Source organism: Rhipicephalus sanguineus, chromosome 9 (genome assembly GCF_013339695.2).
Source record: "Rhipicephalus sanguineus isolate Rsan-2018 chromosome 9, BIME_Rsan_1.4, whole genome shotgun sequence".
Taxonomy (NCBI): Eukaryota; Metazoa; Arthropoda; class Arachnida; order Ixodida; family Ixodidae; genus Rhipicephalus; species Rhipicephalus sanguineus.
In genome coordinates this window covers 39,173,745-39,196,382 of record NC_051184.2, presented here as the reverse complement: position 1 = coordinate 39,196,382, position 22,638 = coordinate 39,173,745, and the positions used below count along the sequence as shown (strand labels likewise).

At 48.9% G+C, this 22,638-nt stretch overlaps 3 protein-coding genes across 3 annotated transcripts in view; all 3 read left to right on the top strand.

The window, feature by feature from the left end:
• Nucleotides 1-22,638, top strand: part of LOC119405020 (leptin receptor gene-related protein) — a 282,779-nt gene that overhangs the window by 45,457 nt on the left and 214,684 nt on the right. The gene's annotated exons all lie outside the window — the stretch shown is intronic.
• On the top strand, nucleotides 1,970-7,212 carry LOC119404116 (uncharacterized). Its single transcript, XM_037670720.2, has 3 exons — nucleotides 1,970-2,103; nucleotides 5,459-5,583; nucleotides 6,561-7,212. The coding sequence occupies exons 1-3, from the start codon at nucleotides 1,974-1,976 to the stop codon at nucleotides 6,852-6,854; spliced, it is 549 nt and encodes a 182-aa protein (XP_037526648.2). The 5' UTR covers nucleotides 1,970-1,973; the 3' UTR covers nucleotides 6,855-7,212.
• Nucleotides 16,021-22,290, top strand: LOC119405027 (uncharacterized). The gene is made up of 4 exons (XM_037671778.2): nucleotides 16,021-16,228; nucleotides 18,992-19,137; nucleotides 19,935-20,062; nucleotides 21,673-22,290. Exons 2-4 carry the CDS (start codon nucleotides 19,008-19,010, stop codon nucleotides 21,973-21,975), a joined length of 561 nt encoding a protein of 186 aa, XP_037527706.1. The 5' UTR covers nucleotides 16,021-16,228; nucleotides 18,992-19,007; the 3' UTR covers nucleotides 21,976-22,290.

Sequence of the window (22,638 nt, the reverse complement as noted above, 5' to 3'; positions counted from 1 at the left end):
TTCCGGGTAATTTGAAAACAAAATAATTGAAATAATAAACGAACAGCTACTTGGCACAGAGCTATCTGGGTCACCATAATACGCCGTGACGCTCATTCACAGATCACGCATAAACTAGCGATGGCAGGAAACGGAAATTAAGAAATACAAGACGTGTCGGCGCAGTGGTCTCGAGCATGGAGGAAGGAAAAACAAAGGAGGGAGCATGACGTCACGCGATTGAAGCCCATCGTGTCGGCCCAACACGTGATCAAAACGTCAGAGCACGCGGGTAGGTTTTAGTACTACCAGTGGAGTTCCGTTTTTGAACGTCCTCTGTGAGTCGGCCGGTCTGCGCCGAACAAGCGCACTTCGATTAAAAGCTACCGGGTGCACATACCCGAAGTCTCGGCAAACCTCATATCTTGCGTGATCTTGACGCAAAAGGTCACGCATTGGGCCGACACTTCTGGCTTCAAAGCGAGTTGGCTTGCCAAGGCTGGCTGCGTGACGTAATGCTACCTCCTTTCTTTTTCTTTCCTCGATGGTCTCGAGCGAGAAACGCCACCATTCTGACACATCTCGGCGTGCACAACGGATGCAGTGCGCACGCGGCGGAGAGCGGACGCCTCGCCTTTGTGTGTCATACTTGTTATCAACGTTTCGCGATAACAAGCTTCACGAGGGCTACTGGTGCGTCACGAAGCAGCTGACGAACTCGCTCGGCAACCAACGCGCATTGCATGCAGCCGTGGAAGTGAATGCTCGTGGATTTTTTTAGTGCTTTTCTGGAAGCTACGCAAGTACTACAACGGCTGCATAAAGAGTACACGTGCGTATACACCCCTCCTTGTCTCGCGTTTTATCTGCAAGCGCGGAGATTACGGCTGAGACGACATTCGATATAGTGGCGTACTGCCTCTTGGAGCTGTCACTTTTGGCTGTTCTGTTGCGTCGTAACAATATGAGTCAAGTACGATCTCTCGGAATAGGGTGGCATTACGCTTGCTCTGGCGATGTAACTCATTACCATAAGCTCTGAGGTGGTCGCCAAAGCATGCGGGTAACCGCCACTTCACCACGCTGCCGTATGTATGGGCGTTCAAGTGGTTCCCGGAGTAAGATAAAAATAACGCTATTTTCTGCAACCATATCAAGAGCATGGCACAGCGCCCTCATGGACGCGGGGGTGAGAACACCATATCAAATCTTACCTTCGACCCCCCCCCCCCCCGCCCAACCATCACTTCACCCCAATGGCGATGTGCCGTGCTTCCTTATGTAAGACTGATTGTTGGGCTAATTGACTTCGCATAATCACTACAGAAGTTTAGGAGGAATGTACACAAACGCACGAGTACAAGGCAGACAGTCAGTTGTGTGCCCTGTACTTGCATAACGAAAAGAAGAGTAATTGTTCGAAGGGCTCGTTTCTTTGTTACGCGCAACCATGTGCAACCAACAGACAGGTAACTAAACCAAGGAAAGCATAGAGGACATTCTTTGTTGTTTTCTGTATATTAATTAAGTCATAAATTAAAATAAATTAAAGTGGACCAAATAGTATCCTTTCCGTCGGTGGGATCCGAACCCAAAACCTTCGAATGCGAGTCTTTCCGCCTAAAGTTCTTTGGTGTTTATGCTCCCTTATAGGTTGCAGAAATGAGCGTATCTCCCAACCTGAAATCAGTATCTTTGCTTGCCGACTCCTTCGCTCACCGATAAACATGCAGGAAACATTTTAACTATACACTTCTTACTTCGTTTTATAATATAACTCGGCGTATAATATTGACAATCGCCACAACATCCGATTTCTCGCTTCCCTGAATTCCAGAGTGCAGTTCAATTCCCGAATCCTTCTGTTAGTAAATATCGTTTTACATTCTTTGCTCATGTTTGGCTGGTACCTTTTGACGAAGCAGATCTGTCACGGACCGTTTTCAGCAAACGGACCCGCAGCTGTTCGCCTTCTCCTTTTAAGTAGGTACATCATGGACCTGCGGATGTGGCCAACTGCAAAGGGTGTGTGGCTCGCCGTTCTGCTGGACGTTACGTTCGCTGAATCCGCCAGTTCGCGGCAAACCATGCAGCGTCGCTGGAGCACCGATTCCAACGAGCATTGTAAGCATCGGTTCCTCCTACACGAACATTGTAAGCATAGGCCCAACACCAGGCTCCATTGCAAACGCTATTTAATCACTGGAGGTTGTAATGTGTTGTCTGGGAAGCGCATTACCGAAAAGAAGATCTTGAAATCGGTTCGTTGTTGGAGCTGTTTAGAAGAAATTCGACCGTCCGTTGCAATATCTCAGTAAGGCCAGCTTCAGTGCCAGGTCTTACCATATCCCCCTTTGCTTCGGCCGCTTTCTCCGTGGCTTCGGCTATCATCCGCAAGCGGCGTATATCTCTCGCGTTATCTCAGTGCCGGAGGAGAGAGCGCACGTGACGTTGACGCGACTAGCACCACCTCGTTTGTTTCTTTCTCTCTCTCTTTTATCTTTCTGTTTTGCCTCTTGAAACGTTTACAGTGGCAACATTTCGCTCTCCGCGTTGGATAAAGAACTGAAGTCACGTGCCATGGCCAGTGACGTTTCGCGACCGGTCTGGACGCGCCAACGAGTGCTTGTTACCATGAGTTTCCTACAATTACCTAGAGAGAACTCTGGCGCTGCGATCGTTCAGCCACCCTGGGAATGATGGGTAGTACACGGATTTGCCTAATCTTCGTGCTTACGGCTTCGAACGCACTATTGCTGTGTTTTGACGTTCGTTTCGGATAAAAGAATGGACCGTTGCGAACTTCGTGACCAGATTTGAATTGGTGAGCCTAAAAAGGTTAAGGTGGTGAAGTGGAACTGCTGACTTTTGCTGAACTTTTCGTCTTGCGAAAAAGCGGATGCAGGCGACGCGGAGCCAAACGGAGCCGAAAGAACGAAGTTTAGACAAATCCGTGTACTACCCATAAATTCCCGTGCTGGCTGAGGCGCCATGCGTTGCAGCTCCCATAGACACTAGCGTCAGAGTTCCCTCTATAGGGAACTCTATGCTTGTTACGTAGGCGGCCGTACACGTTGCCTTCTTTTCTCTCCCTCTCTCTGTAAGCGCTCTCCCGCGTAAGGAAGGCCGCCTTCGCACAACGTAGGCGTTTATTAATGAACACACACTATGGCTACGAAGTGACACGCGCGCCACGCCTGTCTGCTGACCAAGGGTACAGGCTTGGTCATCGCGCGAAGGCTCCTCTCCACCTACACCATATTAATATAGGTCTTTTACGCGGTGCTTAATATTGTTGCCGTTGTCATTTTTGACCACGAACGTGCAGTGGGTGTGAATCCTGATAACCGGAAAGCCTTAGTCAGATGCTGCCAGGCACTGCCGCTCAATCCCTATGTGGCTTTGGCAGGCCTGACGTGTAGTATTTTCTTTTGAAATGAGAAGTAAGGATTATTATTATTATTATTATTATTATTATTATTATTATTATTATTATTATTATTATTATTATTATTATTATTATTATTATACCTCTTGCATGTTTCTTCGCATCGGGGAGGAGGCGAAAGATTGGAGAAAAGTACACACGGGAGTCTGCATTAGAGCACTGCACGGGCCGATTTTTTCCGGCCCAGGCCCGGCCCGGCCCGAAAACGCCATGCTCCGGCCCGCCCGAGCCCGGCCCGGCCCGGTGTTCTTAAATGTGGCCCGTACCCGGCCCGGGCCCGAAAGGTTTGGGCCCGGCCCGGCCCGGCCCGTTTCAGCTAGTTATGCCTTGAGCATAAAGGAAGCACTGTCCAACCTTCGGTTATTGTGAAGATACCTGCCGCACACAAGATATCTTCTAGAGATTGTTTTAGGAACTTCTTTCAGTGTCACGACTTTCACTGGTACTGTGTATACTTTCGGTGAATTACGCGCGTAACATTCTTGCGAAATGATTGCAGGGCAATATAAAATATAATTAGTCATAGCTGGCTATTTCATGTACGCACGCAGTGCTAACCACGCAATCTCATTTTTGCATTTCAAAGAAGAACTACAAAATATAATACCTGCATAAAGTGGAGAAAAACGCATGGCAGAAATTTTTAGGTTGAGTCTACATAAACTGCATACGAGCTAAGGCTGTTGAGTAAAAGTCGCAAGTCTCCTGCAAACTTCATCTATTGCACAATGCAATGAAAAAAAAAACGTGCTCTATCTGCTTCTGGGAGGAATACGCCAGGCTGGGCAGCGTTACATAAATTAAAGCTGTCGTGTTGACGCCTCGGCAGGCAACTGCACCCAACCTACACTACGTTTTCGTGTTCAAAACAACAAGGTTCTTTGTCCCACCCTTCTTCCCCGAGTCACCGCCACCGCCACTCGGGGAAACGAGTGTCTCTATGGTCTGGCGCATCACCACTAGTAATGGGAAAATCAACAACGGCGTTTGCCTTGGGTTAAGAGTCGCTCCGCATCTTGCACTTAAAATGCACGAAAAACAGCTCCTGAGATATTAATGACTCACAAGTTGTGTACGCCAGTCTACGGGCATGCGAGCGTAGCTGCATACTCGGAATGTTTCCCTAGTTACCAACGCGCACATCTTATATACACTAATCTAGGCAGTTTACCGTTGCTTTCCTTACACGGTACCCAAGAACGTCTTTCACTCACTATAATCGCGGAAGCTTATATTAGGCGTTTATTGAAATCCCGAGTAGCATACCGATGGAGCAAAGTTGTAGACGTCTTGTACTGCGCAATTTCTGTGCACGCCAATGCACTCCAGGTGGTTTAAATTACCCGGAGCCTTCAACGACGGCGTCTCATATAGCCTGGGTCGCTTCGGGAAGTTAAACCCCACAAAACAACAAAAACAAAGCCACACAACGTACACACGCAATTATACCTATACGTATGAGACCCGGGCCTAATACGGGCCTGGCTCAGGCCCGAGCCCGACACGAGCCCGAAGATCAAGGGCCCGAGCCCGGCCCGGGCCCGTGCAATGCTCTAGTCTGCATACAAACTTTAGATTAAAAGCCATGTTTTCCGACAAATAGTGCGAGACCAGGTGCCCCACGTTGCATCACATATCGTTGGGATACAATAGTGATGCATAGCGTTTAACAAGAGAGTGGTAGTGAAAGTTTCAGATGTCCAGTTCGGATCTCGGTCAGCAACTAGCAAATCTATAGACGAAGTCACGAGGGCGGCCGATGCCACAGGTCTCCTGAACTGAAGGGCTACGGCCAAGGCATCTGAGAACCATTTCACGATAAATAACATCTATCTATCTATCTATCTATCTATCTATCTATCTATCTATCTATCTATCTATCTATCTATCTATCTATCTATCTATCTATCTATCTATCTATCTATCTATCTATCTATCTATCTATCTATCTATCTATCTATCTATCTATCTATCTATCTATCTATCTATCTATCTATCTATCTATCTATCTATCTATCTTCATGAACGTAGGGGATGACGACCCGTTCACCGTGCCAACCAGCATCGTAGTCTGGTCCATCCTGGCTGCGGTCTTGGCGGTGATCGTCATTCTGTTCGTCTGCTGCTGCATGTGCTCGAGGAGGTCTCGCATGCAGGTAATCTTGTAGTGCAGCAATCAGCGTTAAGCGACCTTCATTTAAAGTACGAATTCATGTTTATTGTATCTGCAAAATGCCCTGCATATTTTGTAAAGAGTCATGTCGGTCCCAAAGCAGAAACTACTAAGGGCACCTTCTGTTATAAATACGTACACGAGAGTGCTATACCCGGTTTCAACCTCGGAAAAAATTTAAACTCCGCCGTCAGAACCGCGGCGCGGCTGTTCTGGCACATGCGAAAGACAGTCGTGCCAGTTGGTTTCCGCTCGAACCGTTAGTACTTTTTCTCGGCTAATGTAAATATACATACTTACACATATACGGTGCCTGACGGCGGCGGCGACGAGGACGGACAAAAACCAGCCGAGACTGTCCACATAATTGCTATCGCAATAAAACGACGCATATTAAGAGTTAAAGGTACACTAAAGAGCAAAACGATTTTTCTCGTATTGGTAAACTACTCTTCCAGGATACCAAAAATACCACGCTTGCTGCGAGAAGACGCTTAGTAAGCGACAAATCGCGCAAGAAGAAAACGTGGGTGGCGACTCCACTTTGAAGTTTCCGCACCATTCGCCGTGACGTCACATATTTTGACGGCGCCTGCTAGGGCCTATAGTTCCTAAACGGTAAAAATGTAGTACACTGTCCTCTGAGGGGGCCATAGAGTTAACATACCAAGATTGAGGAAACTTTGTTGAGCCAATGGCGCCAAAATACGATAAATGCAATTTGAAATCCATGACGTCACGCGTGGAGATTTTGGCACGAAATCTCCTGAAGGTAATAGACCAATGAGTTAATTGATATGATTTTTCGTATAACTATGCCGTTTTCTTTTCAAACGCTCGCGAGCATAGCTTGATATTTCTCTGAAACAAACTGTGCAATGACATGTAGTATTCATGCAATATAATTAACTGAACTCTTCAGCTTAACGCGTTAACGAAGGACCTTACGTGTCTTTGCAGGCAGTACGGCAGCCGCTGGTGCCTCCGCCAATGGCGCCGGCTACTCTCGGACCAGCCGTGCGCAGCTACACACAGCCTCCAGTTCCGCGCAGGCTCACGGCTCCTGTAGCCCCGTACCCGCAGCCGCAACCGTACTACTACCAGCAACAGCAGACGGCACCCTACCCACAAGAGGGACTCTACGTTGGTCACAACATGGCTCCTTTCACGGAACCTCTAACGGCGCCCACGCCACTGCCATCGGCGCCCGTCCCGCCGCCGCCGTACAGTTACGGACAGCAATATGGTCGATGACACGGCGCAGCCGTAGACACACGTGGTGATGATACTCGACGTTTACTGCACCGCGTGCAGTGAAGAACCTTTGCCAGGGCGTCGGCATGCTGACTCCGACCGGACCCGTCTGAAGAACGTCCAAAAACTCGACAAGTCGGACAGTTCCGTGCATAACCATAGTGCTGGTGACAGTGCGCGCACAGCGTTTGCAATGTGGATGATAGAATGTGTGAAATAGCGCATAATGTGCATAATAATAATGCGAGCGTAAGAATTGGTGCTTGTGTGCGCGCATAATCACTATGTGAGCATATATAACTATACTGTCTACTTCTGTGTGTGCTCGGTATACCGCACACGTACACCCATAAACAAATTTTTTACGAGACACAACTAAGCTTTGCGAAAAAGATTATCTTCTGCTCAGTCTATAGAGACTTGCAGACTCTAAATAAAGTTTTCACCGTGCAGTATTTACAGCGACTTCCGTGGAAGTTGCTCTCCTGGCGAAGAAAAGGCCTCGTGCCATAACATTGGCTCCTGCGACATTCTCTGCCCAATGATTTCTCGTCATCCTGGTTTACAGGTCTTGAAGTTTTAAAGCAACACAGAATCTATGAAATACGTCGCATGGGCAAAATTATGTGTTTCTAGGGTACCTTAGCCATGTAGACTGTCACTGATCCCGTTAATCGGGATCGCAATCGCCGGGCGGATTCTAAGGGTTGGCGTCAAGGCCCTCCGAAAACGCACCACGAAAGCACGGACAATTTAGAAATGGTCCTTTAGTGCGCCAGCGGACGCCGGTTGTGGTCCAAAGACCGAGTCAGAGCCGAGAGTCGATACCACAAACGAAAACGAAATATATTCTCAGTTAAGGTAATACAAATAATACTAACACATGCACACTCGGCTGGTACCCGTTACAGCTTCACAATATAACTCGGATGGTGTTTACTCAACGGGAGCTAAACAAACAGATCACACGCAACAAATGCAATCACATGCATTAAACTATTCAATGACCGTTAAAGTCCTGAATAAACAATGGCGTATCCAGTCCACAATACTTGGACGGTAATCGGAATGCTTCTCTTCAAGGAAACACTCACGCCAGCTCCAGCGTTGATCGTCGTAGCTCAACCGTCGTCGTGACTTGTCACGGCTCACACGGCGTCGTCATCCAATTCTTCCAAATTGACGATCGGCCGACCGCACACCATCATAACACGTCTTCTTTGGCTACCGGAGCCACACTTCGCATAACTTCACCATCACCGGGCCGACTGACTCGCTCACCTCCTTCGCTGACCGCACTACTCGACTCTCGTCGTTTGCACGCTTTTATCCCTTCTTCCCCGGTTTCTAGAAGCGTCGGGAGAGTTCTTCCGCGTGCAGTACAGCTAAGCCTGGGGAAAGGGCGAGAGCTTTCTCGTAGGTTCGAATCGCGGCGGCATCGCTCGCGGATGCGTCACCCCCCCCCCCCCCTTCTAGAAAGATCCAGGCTTTGCCGGGCGTTCGATCGCGTGGTCTGCGTCTGGCTCCAGTGGGTGAGGAGAATGCGGCGCGCCGGCGTTATTTGATGCTTGTTTTTCGTCTTTCGCGCTTCTTGGGCGAGCGGCTCGCACCGTTCTGTCTCGTAGCTGCTTGAAAGCGGCCGCGAGCGCGCTTTATAACATGCTAATTTGTGACACTGCCCCCACTTCAAGAATATTATCACATAATATTCAAACAACACAAATTAGCGCGCACATACACATCCAAAAATGTCCCACATACAGAGTCCATAACTCAGTCCACACACAATGCGCGTCACATTCATAATAGAACTCTTAATACAATTCCAGGGCATTTCAATGTCACAACATATGAAAGATAAACACAAGTACATAAGTACAAAACACCAACATAGCTTTCATATAAACAATGCGAACGCACAAAGCTCTGCAATTATAATGCATATACAATTATATCAATAGCAACGTACACATAATGTTACGCAAACGACACTTGGTCTCACTGGCCACACACACATGCCACAGGGAATAATAACACACCCACATTCAAAACACTTCAACCACATTCAAACTCAAAAACACTTCAAACAAATTCAATTCCAACACCCTGTCCTGTACAAATAGACTCGCGCTTGCGCCCCTTCTTTCGGTGCTCGCCCGCTCTCTTTTTGTTCCTCTTCTTTTTCTTGCGAGCCGTTCCATTTGACAGTGCCGGAGGGGGCGTCTCTGCCGCCGTCGACACATTTGACGCTAGCAAGGCGTGGTCGCGTTCGTTAGAACGTTCGCGGTTCTTCGCCAACTTCTGCGCGTCGTGGTGTTTTGCCTGGACGACCACCTTCGTCATCATTGCACTCACGGGTGGTGGTGGCCGCTGGGTGGCAACATCACCTGCTCGGCGCGTCTTCACGGGCGGTACAGCGACCGTTGGTGCCTCCTCACTGATATTCCGTGATACCTCGGCCTCAATTTGAGCTCGGGCGGCATCCTTCATGAGATTCCCTTCCGCGCTTCCTTTTTGTCGCGGATCCCGAACTGACGAGGGCTCCATCTTCGGGGCTCCTCCCAAACGTTCAGGATCGTATGGCCCTCGAGCTCCGTCGATGTTTCCCACGATTAGGTCAAACAGGGGGTTATTCATGCACAGGGCAGTAACTCTCCCGCTGAAGTAAGGGGTCTCAACCTCAATCTTGGCTTCGGGAAGCATTCGAATGGAACTATCAAGCAAGCGAACAGGTTGGGTATTGCCTGTGAATTCGCTCTCTCGGACCAATTTCTTTCGTACGATCACAGTAGTGCATCCACTATCTCTTAATACCGTGGCTTCCTTTCCACCAACTCTCCCCTTAACTGTCGGCATTTCCTTCTTTGTGTCTGTTGTCACCGCAGCACCAATGAAATGCATCTTCTTCCCGCTTTTCATATCGGTCAATTCATCTTTCATCGCTTGTGTTTCCTCGTTTGGCGGGGCATACGCACAAGCTACTTGGTGGACTTTACTCACATCGCTTCGACATGCATCGGCTTTGTGCCCAGTCTGACCACACTTAAAACACTTCATCACACTGGGGCGTGAGAAGTTAGTCCGACAACTGTTAGCGCGATGGCCCACCCGGTTACATAGAAAACATCGCGGACCACTCTCCGGTGCACGCTTGTTTTCTTCAGGTGCCGATTTCTTCGACTCCTCGTGAACCTCCTTTTTTACTTTGGCCAGATTCGTGCCACCTTGCGCTTCCAAGAATTGGTCGGCCAACTCAAGCATGTCCTCAAGCGATTTAGCTTTCCTCTCTTTCAGATACAGCGACAGGCTCGGGTGGCAACTGGTGAGAAATTGCTCTCTGATTAAAAGCTCTCTAAGCTCACCGTACTCCTGTGCCGTCTCTGAAAGTTCAATCCACCTGTCAAAATAATGGCTGAGCCGCGCGGCATACTGCGTTGCCGTCTCGCCATCAGCTGGCCTTCCCGTACGGAACCGATCTCGGAAGCCTTCCACGGTGAATCGAAATCGCTTCAGCAAAGCAGCTTTCACTTTCGTGTAATTAGCTGCATCGGTAGGTGTCAGCCTACCGTACACACTGAGCGCTTCGCCACTCAAACAAGTGCTCAAAGCTGTTGCCCATTGCTGCTCCGGCCAATTTTGGCTTCTAGCTATCGTCTCAAACCTGTGCAGGTATGCATCAAGGTCATCTTTCCTCTCATCAAACGCCACAAGCAGTTTGCTTTAAAGTCCCTGAAACTTCGTAAAGTAGCGACATACGTGCATGAAAGCGCGCCTCCTCTCTTTTCTCCCTCCTCTGCCCTCTCCGAGGCTGACGCCGCGTCGGTATTGGCCAACTGCAGTCACGTGGGACCGCTCGGAGCGTTCGTTTGTTTACAGTCGCTCGCGACTGCCATCTTCGCTCTCGAAGCGCGGGTTCGCTGGTTCTCAGCGCATGTGTTTCATGGATACGCGCTTTCCATTCCGCGTGCGTTGTGCTCCGAGATACCTTGCACACAAGACCGACGTCACGGTTGGTTGCCATGGGCTTCTGCTGCGCTTTCGGATGCCGAAACAAATCAAGTGAAGGCAAAAAGCTGTTTATGATACCGTCCGGAAAGCGCAACGAGTTGCGAAGGAAGGCTTGGTTACACCGAATCGGAAGATAGAACTTTCGGACGATGTTTTCGACGCGACTATGCGATGTAAGTTGCTATCCTCTCACTATAAGTACTCGTCGAGGTTCGCGCAAATTGCTGCGTGCTATAACGCCGCAGACACGTCTCAGTTATTTGGGCAGTACGTCGCTTTTCCTCACACGTTTTATTGCTGCTTCTGCGGGGTCTGTACTAAGTGTTTCTTTTTTTTCCAAAAATGTGATTGCGAAACTTCAGAGATTCGGCGCAGTTCTTTTGAAGAAACACAATTTCTGTGTGAAAGCTCACATTAGGTGTGGTACTCTCTGTTTTTGTTGCGTGCTCGTTTTTTTTCTGTCTTTTTTTTCCCGAAGCAAATAGCTTTCTCTGGCTCTTTGACGCCGACAGATCCGCCGGTGGACTTGCGATAAAAGGTAGGTAGGCAAAGCGTGCGTGTCCAACCGAGTCGCAGGGTGCATTCATCGTTTAGGAACCTCACGTACACGTGTTATTTAGCGCGAAGGTTTACGTGCGTTTCGTGTGGAGGTTTATATCTGCGAGTGGCTTTCCGCCGCGGTGGAGCAGAGGTTGCGGTGCTCGGCTACTGACCCGAAGGTCGCGGTCGACCTCGGCGGTCACATTTCGACAGAGGCGAATAGCTTGAGGCCAGTGTGCCGTGCGATGTCAATGCTCGTTAAAGAACATCAGATGGTCAAAATTTCCAGAGCCCTCCACTACGGCGTCTCTCATAACCATATCGTGGTAGTGGGACGTAAAACCCCAAATGATATTAATATCCGCGAGTGGAGCTCTCGCGAAAGAAACGTTTACGGTGGCAGGCTAGTTTATTCGTTCGCTTGCTCGTTCATTGAGCAGCGAGTATAGTTCGTATGTCAAGTACGTCTACGAGGCACACTTTCACACTATGGTTGGTGCGTCTAATCTCGTAACGAATCAACCAACGCTGTCTAAATGTATCGACTGGAAATGATGTACGCCTTCTGGCGCATTCTTCTTTCAATAAAGCTCCGAGCTGCTGCTTGCACTGACAGTCATTTTCTAAATAAATAATAGTCGCCATTCTTAATACAGCCAACACCCATTGCCCATGTGTTTCTTCCACTCTAAAAACTGTCCGCACCTTTTGTGAAGTCTTCTTGCCCCTCACCAATAACCGTCCTCTGGCTAGTTTGCGCTTCCTTTCTTGAAAACTCGGCGCTCGGCACTTTCCTATCAAGGATGCTTTTTATTAACACGCACGTCATTCGTGACCTGAAAGTACGGCGCACCCGGCGATAATGCAAGGAAAGGCACGCGAGATTGATAGTTATTGTTTCGGGACAGAAATACGCCCCATAACACGCCCTTTTTGTGAGGTTGCTAAACAGTTAACAGAAAATAGCGAGCGCGGAGATTTGGTGAAAAAGAAAAAAACAAGTGAGCCAGATGCTGGATATTGTTTTGTAGGAAATGACGCCTCAAATACGCCCTTTTGTATTGCAGTGTGCAGTGCTACATGATACAGGCACGTATAGCGGCGTTAACTATATTTACCCAACCGATACTTCGGAACGGCTACCTCTAGTGCGTACTCGCAGCCTCAGTGCGTCATTGGTATGCGCGGCGAATTCGCCTCGCGAGGACGACGTGTATAGGTTTCAGAAGGCTTCATGTAGAGCGGGACATTAACGTTCAACATCACACATGTCCTTTACAAACGTGTCCTAACATCTCCTAAACGACATAAAATAAAAAAAGGATACAAAGATCTAGACGGCTAGTGTAAATGCTTAAAGCGCTCCGCCTGGCAAGCGCGCGCTCCCTTTGCGAAGCGTCGTCTGCTACGCAAGAGCAAGGTAGGTGGCGCCATGCTCGAAAAGAGAGTGCGAAGGAGAGGAGAACGAGGAGGAACGCGAGCGGAGGAGGAAAGTGTCGCTACTTTACGAAGTTTCAGGGACTTTAGTTTGCTTGGGTTCAAACGGAAGCTATGATCTTCCCTTTCGCTGCTTTCCGCTCTAGCCTGGACGGGAGTCTCTATGCGCTGCTGTAAACGGAGCCGTTCGAGTTCCAATTCGTGCTGCCGTTGCCTTTCTCTCTCAGCCATCTGCGCCTCTCTTTCTTCCTTCAACTGTCGCTCCTTCGCCTCTCGCTCTTCTTTCTCCCTCTCAGCTGCTAGCCTCTCTCTTTCAAGCTCTAGTTTCAATTGTTGCTCTCTTTCTTCTTTCGCCCTCTCAGCCGCCAACCTCTCTCTTTCAACCGCCTCCTTTTCCTTTTGGCTCACCCACTTTCGTAGTTCGGCCCCAGACAAACCCATCTTCTCACCAAGGGCAACTAATTTCTCGAGATCCATGATGCCCGTCAAACAAAACCTAGCCGCGTGCACAATACCTCTGCCTAACTTCGAATTCAAAACACTCTCTGCACACAGGTTAGCGAGAACGCGGTGCAACACTCAAAATCGTTCGCAAGCACTATCAACGTCTCAAGGCTCTTTCTCCCTACTTTGGACACACTGTGCACCAAAAAGGTCCTGTGTCGCGGACGCCAGAATAATTGTCACTGATCCCGTTAATCGGGATCGCAATCGCCGGGCGGATTCTAAGGGTTGGCGTCAAGGCCCTCCGAAAACGCACCACGAAAGCGCGGACAATTTAGAAATGGTCCTTTAGTGCGCCAGCGGACGCCGGTTGTGGTCCAAAGACCGAGTCAGAGCCGAGAGTCGATAACACAAACGAAAACGAAATATATTCTCAGTTAAGGTAATACAAATAATACTAACACATGCACACTCGGCTGGTACCCGTTACAGCTTCACAATATAACTCGGATGGTGTTTACTCAACGGGAGCTAAACAAACAGATCACACGCAACAAATGCAATCACATGCATTAAACTATTCAATGACCGTTAAAGTCCTGAATAAACAATGGCGTATCCAGTCCACAATACTTGGACGGTAATCGAATGCTTCTCTTCAAGGAAACGCTCACGCCAGCTCCAGCGTTGATCGTCGTAGCTCAACCGTCGTCGTGACTTGTCACGGCTCACACGGCGTCGTCATCCAATTCTTCCAAATTGACGATCGGCCGACCGCACACCATCATAAACACGTCTTCTTTGGCTACCGGAGCCACACTTCGCATAACTTCACCATCACCGGGCCGACTGACTCGCTCACTCCTTCGCTGACCGCACTACTCGACTCTCGTCGTTTGCACGCTTTTATCCCTTCTTCCCCGGTTTCTAGAAGCGTCGGGAGAGTTCTTCCGCGTGCAGTACAGCTAAGCCTGGGGAAAGGGCGAGAGCTTTCTCGTAGGTTCGAATTGCGGCGGCATCGCTCGCGGATGCGTCACCCCCCCCCCCCCCTTCTAGAAAGATCCAGGCTTTGCCGGGCGTTCGATCGCGTGGTCTGCGTCTGGCTCCAGTGGGTGAGGAGAATGCGGCGCGCCGGCGTTATTTGATGCTTGTTTTTCGTCTTTCGCGCTTCTTGGGCGAGCGGCTCGCACCGTTCTGTCTCGTAGCTGCTTGAAAGCGGCCGCGAGCGCGCTTTATAACATGCTAATTTGTGACATAGACCATGGTCTGTATATGGCTAAGGTGTATAGTATAACTGTGGTTAACGAAGAATAAAAACAGCGCTAAACACGGGACGAGAAGAGGACACATACACGGCGCTGAACTAACAACCAATGCTTATTGCAAAAACAAGTGCAATATAAAGGACACAGGTATCTGCGCAGAAACACAAAAATAAGCCAAAGTGCACATACATGCGATAAAGGCCAAGCGGCAAACATTATCAAGGACCTGTCAAATCAGTGGACCCCAGATATCTAATTTCACAGCCATGAAGCGAAATTGAGGGTACGCTAATACAAGAAACATCGTGCTGTACAATGTGAAAGGCTTCGCTAATCTTGGTTATAGAGAATATGTTATAGAGAAATAGTTATAGAGAATATGGGATTTCCTGCATTCCGCTCCCATTGAAATTCGGCCGCGGAATGAACACCTCGACCTCAATGGCAAAATACTAGTCACTCAACCACCGCTGCAGGTAGCTTCAACATTATAACCCTCGTATTCTTAAACAAGCCTCGACTCGAATTTCGTCCTTTACTCGAGCGAGTTGAGCACAGCGTCGCTGCTCGACTGAAAATGACACCGCGCTTCTAATAACCGTTGCAGATTATTGCTGATACGTAGTGACTTGTTCTGCCTAGAGATGGCGGTCCCATCGACTTTCTCAAGTCAAGGTGGAGCGTTGAGAGAAGTGACGTTCTAGAATACGGCGGTTTAAGGCCTAGCGAAATAACGGAACGCTTCGCAACGCTGCGTCACAAAGGAAAGTAAAGCGTGCAAGCACAGACATAAGAGAACGAAAGAATTAGACAACAAAAACGGCGTTTGTGCTGTCTGTACTGATAGCTTGCACGTGACGTCACGGAGGCGCAGGTTCTTAACGCACTGGTGCTCCAACATGGCGGCCTATGTGATGTCAAGGCAGCATAATCACGTGGCGATTAACCTGCTTCGGTATGGTAACGACGCCGCTGGAACCACTTTTTTTTTTGTCTCTACGCACGAATAACGAAGTAACCAGCGTGTGATGTACTGTTAACAATAACGTGACATCCCAAACTTCGTGTGTCACCATGTTAGTGCTCCGACGTGGCTGTTTCAGTGACGTCAGTGAGGTCAATCTATAGCCTCGTTCTCTTCTCCTGTGTCCGTGCTCTTGCACACGTTACTTTCTTTCATGATGAATCCCTAGCCAGCTCAACTCTCTCTCGTTCTAACGTTTCCTCTTTTCCCCGCGCATGTGCTATGATCAACGTATGACGCATAGGTTAACGACGCGGTGTAAACTGTTGTCCCTTAATTTATTTATTTTTTAAATGGAGGCGTGCAGGGCGAGCGGATATAAAGGTTACTCAGATAACGAGAGCAACACACACGCGTCTCACCAGGACACAAGGCTATTGCTCGCGCTCGCGACCGCGTCCCCTTTATTGACGTCCAGCGATAACGCCTCGACATCTGCCGCGGTGCTTCATGTATAACGGCCCTCATATTTGCGTCGGAAGCCGCCAGCCTTAGAGCGCGAGCGTTTGGACGCTCCCTGTAAACTCTATAGTCGACAGACATGCTTGCCTTTAACGCGACGAGTAACTGCTCTCCCTTCAGAGTGAGAAGGTGTGCCTAAAAAGAAACACGGATACTGAACAAAACAAAAGAGAAGACGTCCTCAAAGTTTCCAAGTGAGTTTTTTTTTCCTTATCTCTTTCTCTATTCCGGTACGTGAACGTGGACAACGAGGTTAGGCTTGGTTAGTATTTGAGGAGAAGATAGGCGGACGTCCGCTCCACGCGCTGGTCTAAAGTTAAAACCTGGGCTCTCTCCTTCCCATTACACACTTCCTTGCGTTATTTGAATCTCCTTTTTGCCTTATCCTAAAGGATATCCGCCGTGCTCCCTACTAGGGCAAGCTGGAGCGGCGCATTTTTCCTAGCCACATTCTGTCACCTATCCAACAACGCGGTTAGTTCATGAAACCTTCGGCTGCATCGCTTACGCATAACGTCCCAGAAGAAATCCATGCACCTCAACTCCATGCAGACAGTTGAAAGTATCTACGACAGAAACCGACTGTGCACTGCTTCTAAGTAAGTGGCACGCGCAAGTGAATATAAATAACTGTTGGGGTCTTACGTACCCAAAACGACGATATGATTATGAGGGGCGCCATAGTGGGGGGCTCCAGAAATTTCGAGCAGCTGGTGTTCTTCAACGTGCAGCTAAATCTAAGTACACGGGCCTCAAGCATTTTCGCCTCCATCGAAATGCGGCCTCCGGGACAGTGGTTCGATCCCGCGACCTTCGGGTACCACCGCGGCGGGTGGGCATGCGCCAGTTTGTGCGATAAACCATTCGGCAAACTTGGATAAACCATTCAACAAACGTTCCGCGCGCGCGCGCGTTTGTGTGTGTGTGTGTGTGTGTGTGTGTGTGTGCGCGCGTGCGTGCGTGCGTGCGCGCGCGTGTGCGTCGACGAAATTATGATCGCATCATCTCGTCGTGCTCAGGCTGCCTTGAACGCACAAGGCCGTTGTTAGCGGCTGTGGCAGTGAAGTAAGAGAATATACATAAACATAAATGTGCATACTGTGTACGTGTATTAACGGGAGGGGAGGAGGAATTGCAACGAGGCTTTAATTCTAGCAGAAATGATATCGGTGAAACAAGGTCGCACTGAGCGTGGCGATGGTTTTTCCAGGTGCGACAATAAGGATCTACCGGCGCGGACTTACCTCGCGTACTGTTAGCGCGAAAAAGCCCACGAGATAACGTAGCTATAACCGTCTCGCAAACAGGATCGTTCCGTAAGCATTGCCACACAGTGACGGCACTCGAAGCGAGTAGTTACAGGAGTGGGGCACTCAGTGTGTCACCTTGTCGCTATATAGTCCTCCCCTTGGACACGTGAGCGTTGCGACATTGTAGGCAACGAAATCACGTTAGTGTACCGTGATTTCCCTGATACAATGCGCGCCGCGGTAGCGTAGTGGCCCTGACATTTCGCTTCTGAGCGCGAGACCGCATCACGGACGGGCCGAATTGCAGACGCGCCCCTTGGATGCACGTTTAGAAAACCCCGGGTAACCCAAGTTATACAGATGAAAGCCTATCCGTCCCATGAGTGCAAAGATGCGTCGTCTGGCGGCCTCGCGTCTTTCCTTGCTTTAAAGGGGTCCTCACACGTACATTTTCAGTTGTTTTCTAGCGTCATATGAAAGCCCAAGCCGTCAAGAGCCCAGAAAATGTACTGGTAAACATAGGTGCAACCTTAAAGGGGGCCTGCAATACTTTTCCAAGTAACCATCGAATGGCTTCACTAAAGAAGTTTATTGCCTCACGAATCGACCGCCGCAAAAAATTTTAGAATCCATCAAGTACGAGTGGAGTTAGAGACTTGTCGCACGCTGTAATTGCTTTCTCTCTTCTCTCGCCCCGACGAGCGCGCTGGAAGTTAAGCAGGGAGGACTCGCACAGGGGAAGAAGGTAGGTCACGCGCACCTCGTGGCCTTGAGCACTGCTTCTTTCTTTGGACGCGCGGCTAACCTTCAGTGAGATATAAAAATAATTGTTGGGGTTTAACGTCCCAAAACCACGATATGATTATAAGAGACACCGTAGTGGAGGGCTCCGGAAATTTCGACTAAGTACATGGGCCTCAAGCATTTCCACCTCCATTGAAAATGCGGCCGCCGCGGCCGGGATTCGATCGCGCGACCTTCGGGTCAGCAGTCGAGCGCCATAACCACTAAAGCAGGTGGCGGCCTCCCACGGCGGGCGCAGTAACTATGCAGCCAACGATGCTCAAATCAGCCAATGACCGTGAATTTGGGCATATGGCGCGGTCATTTGAGTATATGGCATCATTTGTAGAAAGAAGAGGGAGTGATTTTAGCTTACTTTGAGAATTAATTGTAAATTCCAGGCGGCGTGTTGCGCTATAATGTTTGGCTCACGTGTTCTGAGGAGCCTCGACTACTGATCGGGAGCGTTTTCTGAACATGCTGAAAAAGTGTTGCAGGGTCCCTTTAAGGCTTGTGGCCCGCACGAACGTAAACAGCGCTTTCGCGGCGACAACATGATGAATCTGCTCTGCCTGCCTTAATACATATTTGACACCGCGCCCACGGCTCATGCACAAGCGGTCTCCTGGCACCCATATGCCTTGTGCGTCGGGAAAGTGTCTGTGTAACGATGTACAATGCGTGCAGTGTCGTGGCGCGACTCATCGACAACAGGACAAAAGGTTTTTATATGTGCATCCAGAACGACCATCCCCTCACTTTCCTACACCTTTCAAAAAAGGGTGTCGGCCAACCGAATTCACTCTGATGAAGGCTGGTCCACCGGTAGCAACGTTAGTAAACGAATTGTTTTGTTTTTGATACGTGTGCATGTCTATTTTCTGATACTACTCATATATACCTGTTTTTTTTTTTTTTTTTCAGGCTCGCCGAGGGAGACATGTATCGCTGGTTGTGGTCAACTGCTGGAGGCGTCTGCCTCGCTCTCTTCTTGGATGCGGCAAGGGCCGAGAGCACCGACTGGGAAGACAACATGAGACGGCAGTTCCAGCCAAGTTACGACGACAGGTGTAAGCCATATAAGCCTCCGAGTTGCGCTCGTCCGAGTCTCCTGAGTCCGTGTATTTATGTGTGTTCATGGATCGCATTAAGTATACACTTATTTGCTCACTCATATTAACAGTACAGAGTTCTTCAATCATACGACTAGCAAAACTCCCCATAGGCCACATGAATAGGCAAGCCCAGGGTTCCCCATTGGGGGGGAGGCAAGTTCCCCCCTCCTTCCCCCCTGTCGAGTCCGAAGGACAACAAGCTTCATGATCGATGCTATAATGAAAATGAAGCGGTGACGTGCTTTACATACCTGCCTGCCTTTGGTCCGCGACTTTTCAAGGGTAAAGGTGTAAGGTTTATAAACGGTTCTTAGAATGCAACATCCGGGGTCCTCGGCCGCAATTATCATCAAAAACTTGCATGGACATAACCCTGTGTTTTATGCAATGACTAGACAGGTCCTGCTGAGGGAATGTATGGGGCAGACTTCGGGTCCGCTTTATATAATTAGAAGATCTGATTGTCACGCCAGCTGTGCATACCAAAACGAACTAATGAAATGGCCTTTCATTGGGTTTTGCATGTTGTAAAGAACTGTAGACCCGCAAACGGCTCTCAAATCTGAAAATAACGGTAACGTAGTAACTGTAACCATGCAGTTACGCGTACAAGAATGAGACACACACATGTCAAGACCGTCAAGCTAGCGAGGCATCACATTGAGCTGTGCCTGCGAGATGTGAGCCTTAATTTAGTGGCGGCTGGTGTAGATTCTACGAACCCAAGCGTTGTACACTGTTTCGATGCGCAGGGAAGCGCCATCGGTCACGTGATCTGCTGTCCACCGGCGCCATTGTGGGCATCGTCGTCGCGTTTGTCGCGGCGGTCGTCTCGATCTTCCTGTGTTGTTGCTACCGTCGAAGAAGGCGGCGCACTCTGGTGAGCAATCCGCGCAATCGATATTGCGCATTCAGGCCACTTTACCGCGAATGAACGTTACGTATCGCCTCATGCAGGACTTCTTGAAAATTATGCGCAAATTGGAACTCCCTCGTTCACACACGCATTCACAAACTCAAGTACTCACGACCACACCCAACGAACAGCTAGAGCGCTGTTTGTAGGATGTGGTCGTGAGTACTTGCGTGTGGGAATGTCTGCATACCGAAACCGCGTGTGGGAATGCGTGCATACCGAATGTGTGCATACCGAAACGAACTAATGAAAGAGTGCCAAGTTGCGCATAATTTTCAAGATGGCATATTACCAACTAGCCCAACAGCAGGTTCCACTAAAATATCATGTAGGACTGACAACTGGGCGAATGTGTACCGATTCATTACTATGAAACAGCACCAATAAATAAGACGAAGAGACAGAAAACACACGAACACAAGCGCAGACTCTGAACTACAGGCTACTTCGCATGCGCAGGAAATAAATATACAGAAGTGTGACACTGGGATAGTTGGCAATCCATATTAAAAAAAAAAGAAACACCACATCAACGCAGAAAGAAAGGAAACAAAGAGAAGCGTTCATTCCACCTGAATTTTATTAGAAAAAGACATATACTATATAAGCATGCTCAATCACGCGTGCACAATCAGTCTGTCGCGTCATAGGCTTGTCATCGTAGTTAAAAACAAATTGACTGTGCGCACGTGAGTGCTTGCAATTTTCCAGCAGAGTATGCATGTCTAAACATATTGTGGGTCATACTGTGAACTTCATTTTTCTTTTCGTGTGCCGTGGTCCGTTCCTTGGGTAAACTTTGTGTTTCGTCGCACTGCCGAAGCGGATCTCGGAGGCCACGTAGAGAGAAGCACGTGGTTGACATCTGCTCCGCCAGGTGCCGCAACGATGCCAGTGACTCGCAAGACAAACGTCTGTTGTTTCAATGACTCATTCAGTTAAATTCGTGAATTATTCTGACAGTTAACTGACCCTTATCTTGGGTAAACTTATGCATCATTATCATACGTATCCAATATAACTCTTAACTTGAAACAGAACCATCGGTTTCGTACCAGTCTAATCTTTTAAAACAAAATTTCAGAGTGTTCGAGAAACCGGAAGAAAGTGCTCGATCGGAAGTGCTTGGAAGAAAAAAGAGCCACTCGGTGCTCGTGCCACTAATAACCACGCTGTACCAATGCTAAGAAAGGGAAAACTTGACAAAGGCCCGTCTGTAGAACAAAGCCCCGATGAAATGCATACTGTTTTCTCAGAAAGAAAGCTTCTTAGCTGAATTGGCAGAGCGACCGCCCCGGAAAGGCGCTGGTCACGGTTCGGCCCCCAGACCGGGACGGATTTTTCGGCAGCTAAGAAGCTTTCTTTCTGACAAATCCGTATATATTTTGTGGTGGCTTCGTGCTACAAACGGATTATTGTTAAGTTCTTTTTCTTAACCGTTCCGCCACCTTGTGGAATACCTAAGAACCGATTTGCTACATGCGTGGCCTCCGAGGTTAGGTCCGACAGTGCGCGTTGCCGGAGTTAATCTCCGAGGCCACGCCACATGTCGATGTTCAACCGACGTCTCGCAGGCCACGCAGCACCAGGTCGTGCCTCCGGCCATGACTCCGGCGATGTCGGGCGTGGCGCCCTACACGTACGCCGGGTCGTACCCTCCCGTTCCGGTCGCGATGACCTCTGCCGTCGCTCCGTACCCGCAGCAGCCGAACTACTACGAGCAGCAGGCCGCGGAGCACGCGCAGAGGGGACTCCTGCACGCTGGTCATCACATGGCGAGCCCCTCGCAGCAGCCGTCCACGATGCCGATGCCTTCGCCGACCGCGCCACCCGAACCACCGCCGCCTTACAACTACAGGGCTAACTATCCGCACTGAAGATTTCGAACGTCAGTTGGGCATCGAGGCACAGGAGTCTACTTCGGAACCACATATCGCTCGCTAAGCACGCTACGCCCTAGACAACAAAGGAACTGCCTATTGAGATTGATTGATTGATTGATTGATTGATTGATTGATTGATTGATTGATTGATTGATTGATTGAACGAACTGCACTCTAAAAACAAAAAAAGAGCCCTTTGACTCGTAGTTTCGGGGTGCAGCGCTAAAAAACACACACAATACATAGTAGACACAACGGGATAGTCGTGTCTACTATGTGTCTCTGTCCACGTTTTTTTTTTTTTTTTTTTAGCGCTGCACCCCGAAAGTTCGACCATGAACCAGCTCGCCCAAACCAAAATTCTGCTCCTTTGACTCCTTCTTGAGAGTCCCGACTTGGAACGTATATGACTCTCTTTAAAGAGACACGTGAACTCTCTTTGGAGATCAATGAGAGTCATATGGGGAAGGTCAGGGCTCACCGAAAAAAAAGTAACGCATACAATTTTTTTTTTTCAGAGTATGCCGCCCCACAATTACGGGGCCAACTACAATGCGAACTTCAGTCGTGAATTGTGACACAGAAATACTTAACGGATAACCCGATAAATGCCGATCAATTTAATGAATAACATATTGACTGATCGATTTCCATATG

Excerpts from the sequence above, each read along its gene's own strand:
- LOC119405027 (XM_037671778.2), top strand. The coding sequence starts at position 19,008 with ATGTATCGCTGGTTGTGGTCAACTGCTGGAGGCGTCTGCCTCGCTCTC. Across the intron at positions 19,138-19,934 it reads GCCAAGTTACGACGACAGGT|GGAAGCGCCATCGGTCACGT; the intron begins GTAAGCCATATA and ends TTCGATGCGCAG. Across the intron at positions 20,063-21,672 it reads GAAGAAGGCGGCGCACTCTG|GCCACGCAGCACCAGGTCGT; the intron begins GTGAGCAATCCG and ends GACGTCTCGCAG.
- LOC119404116 (XM_037670720.2), top strand. The coding sequence starts at position 1,974 with ATGGACCTGCGGATGTGGCCAACTGCAAAGGGTGTGTGGCTCGCCGTT. Across the intron at positions 2,104-5,458 it reads CACCGATTCCAACGAGCATT|GGGATGACGACCCGTTCACC; the intron begins GTAAGCATCGGT and ends TCATGAACGTAG. Across the intron at positions 5,584-6,560 it reads CGAGGAGGTCTCGCATGCAG|GCAGTACGGCAGCCGCTGGT; the intron begins GTAATCTTGTAG and ends GTGTCTTTGCAG.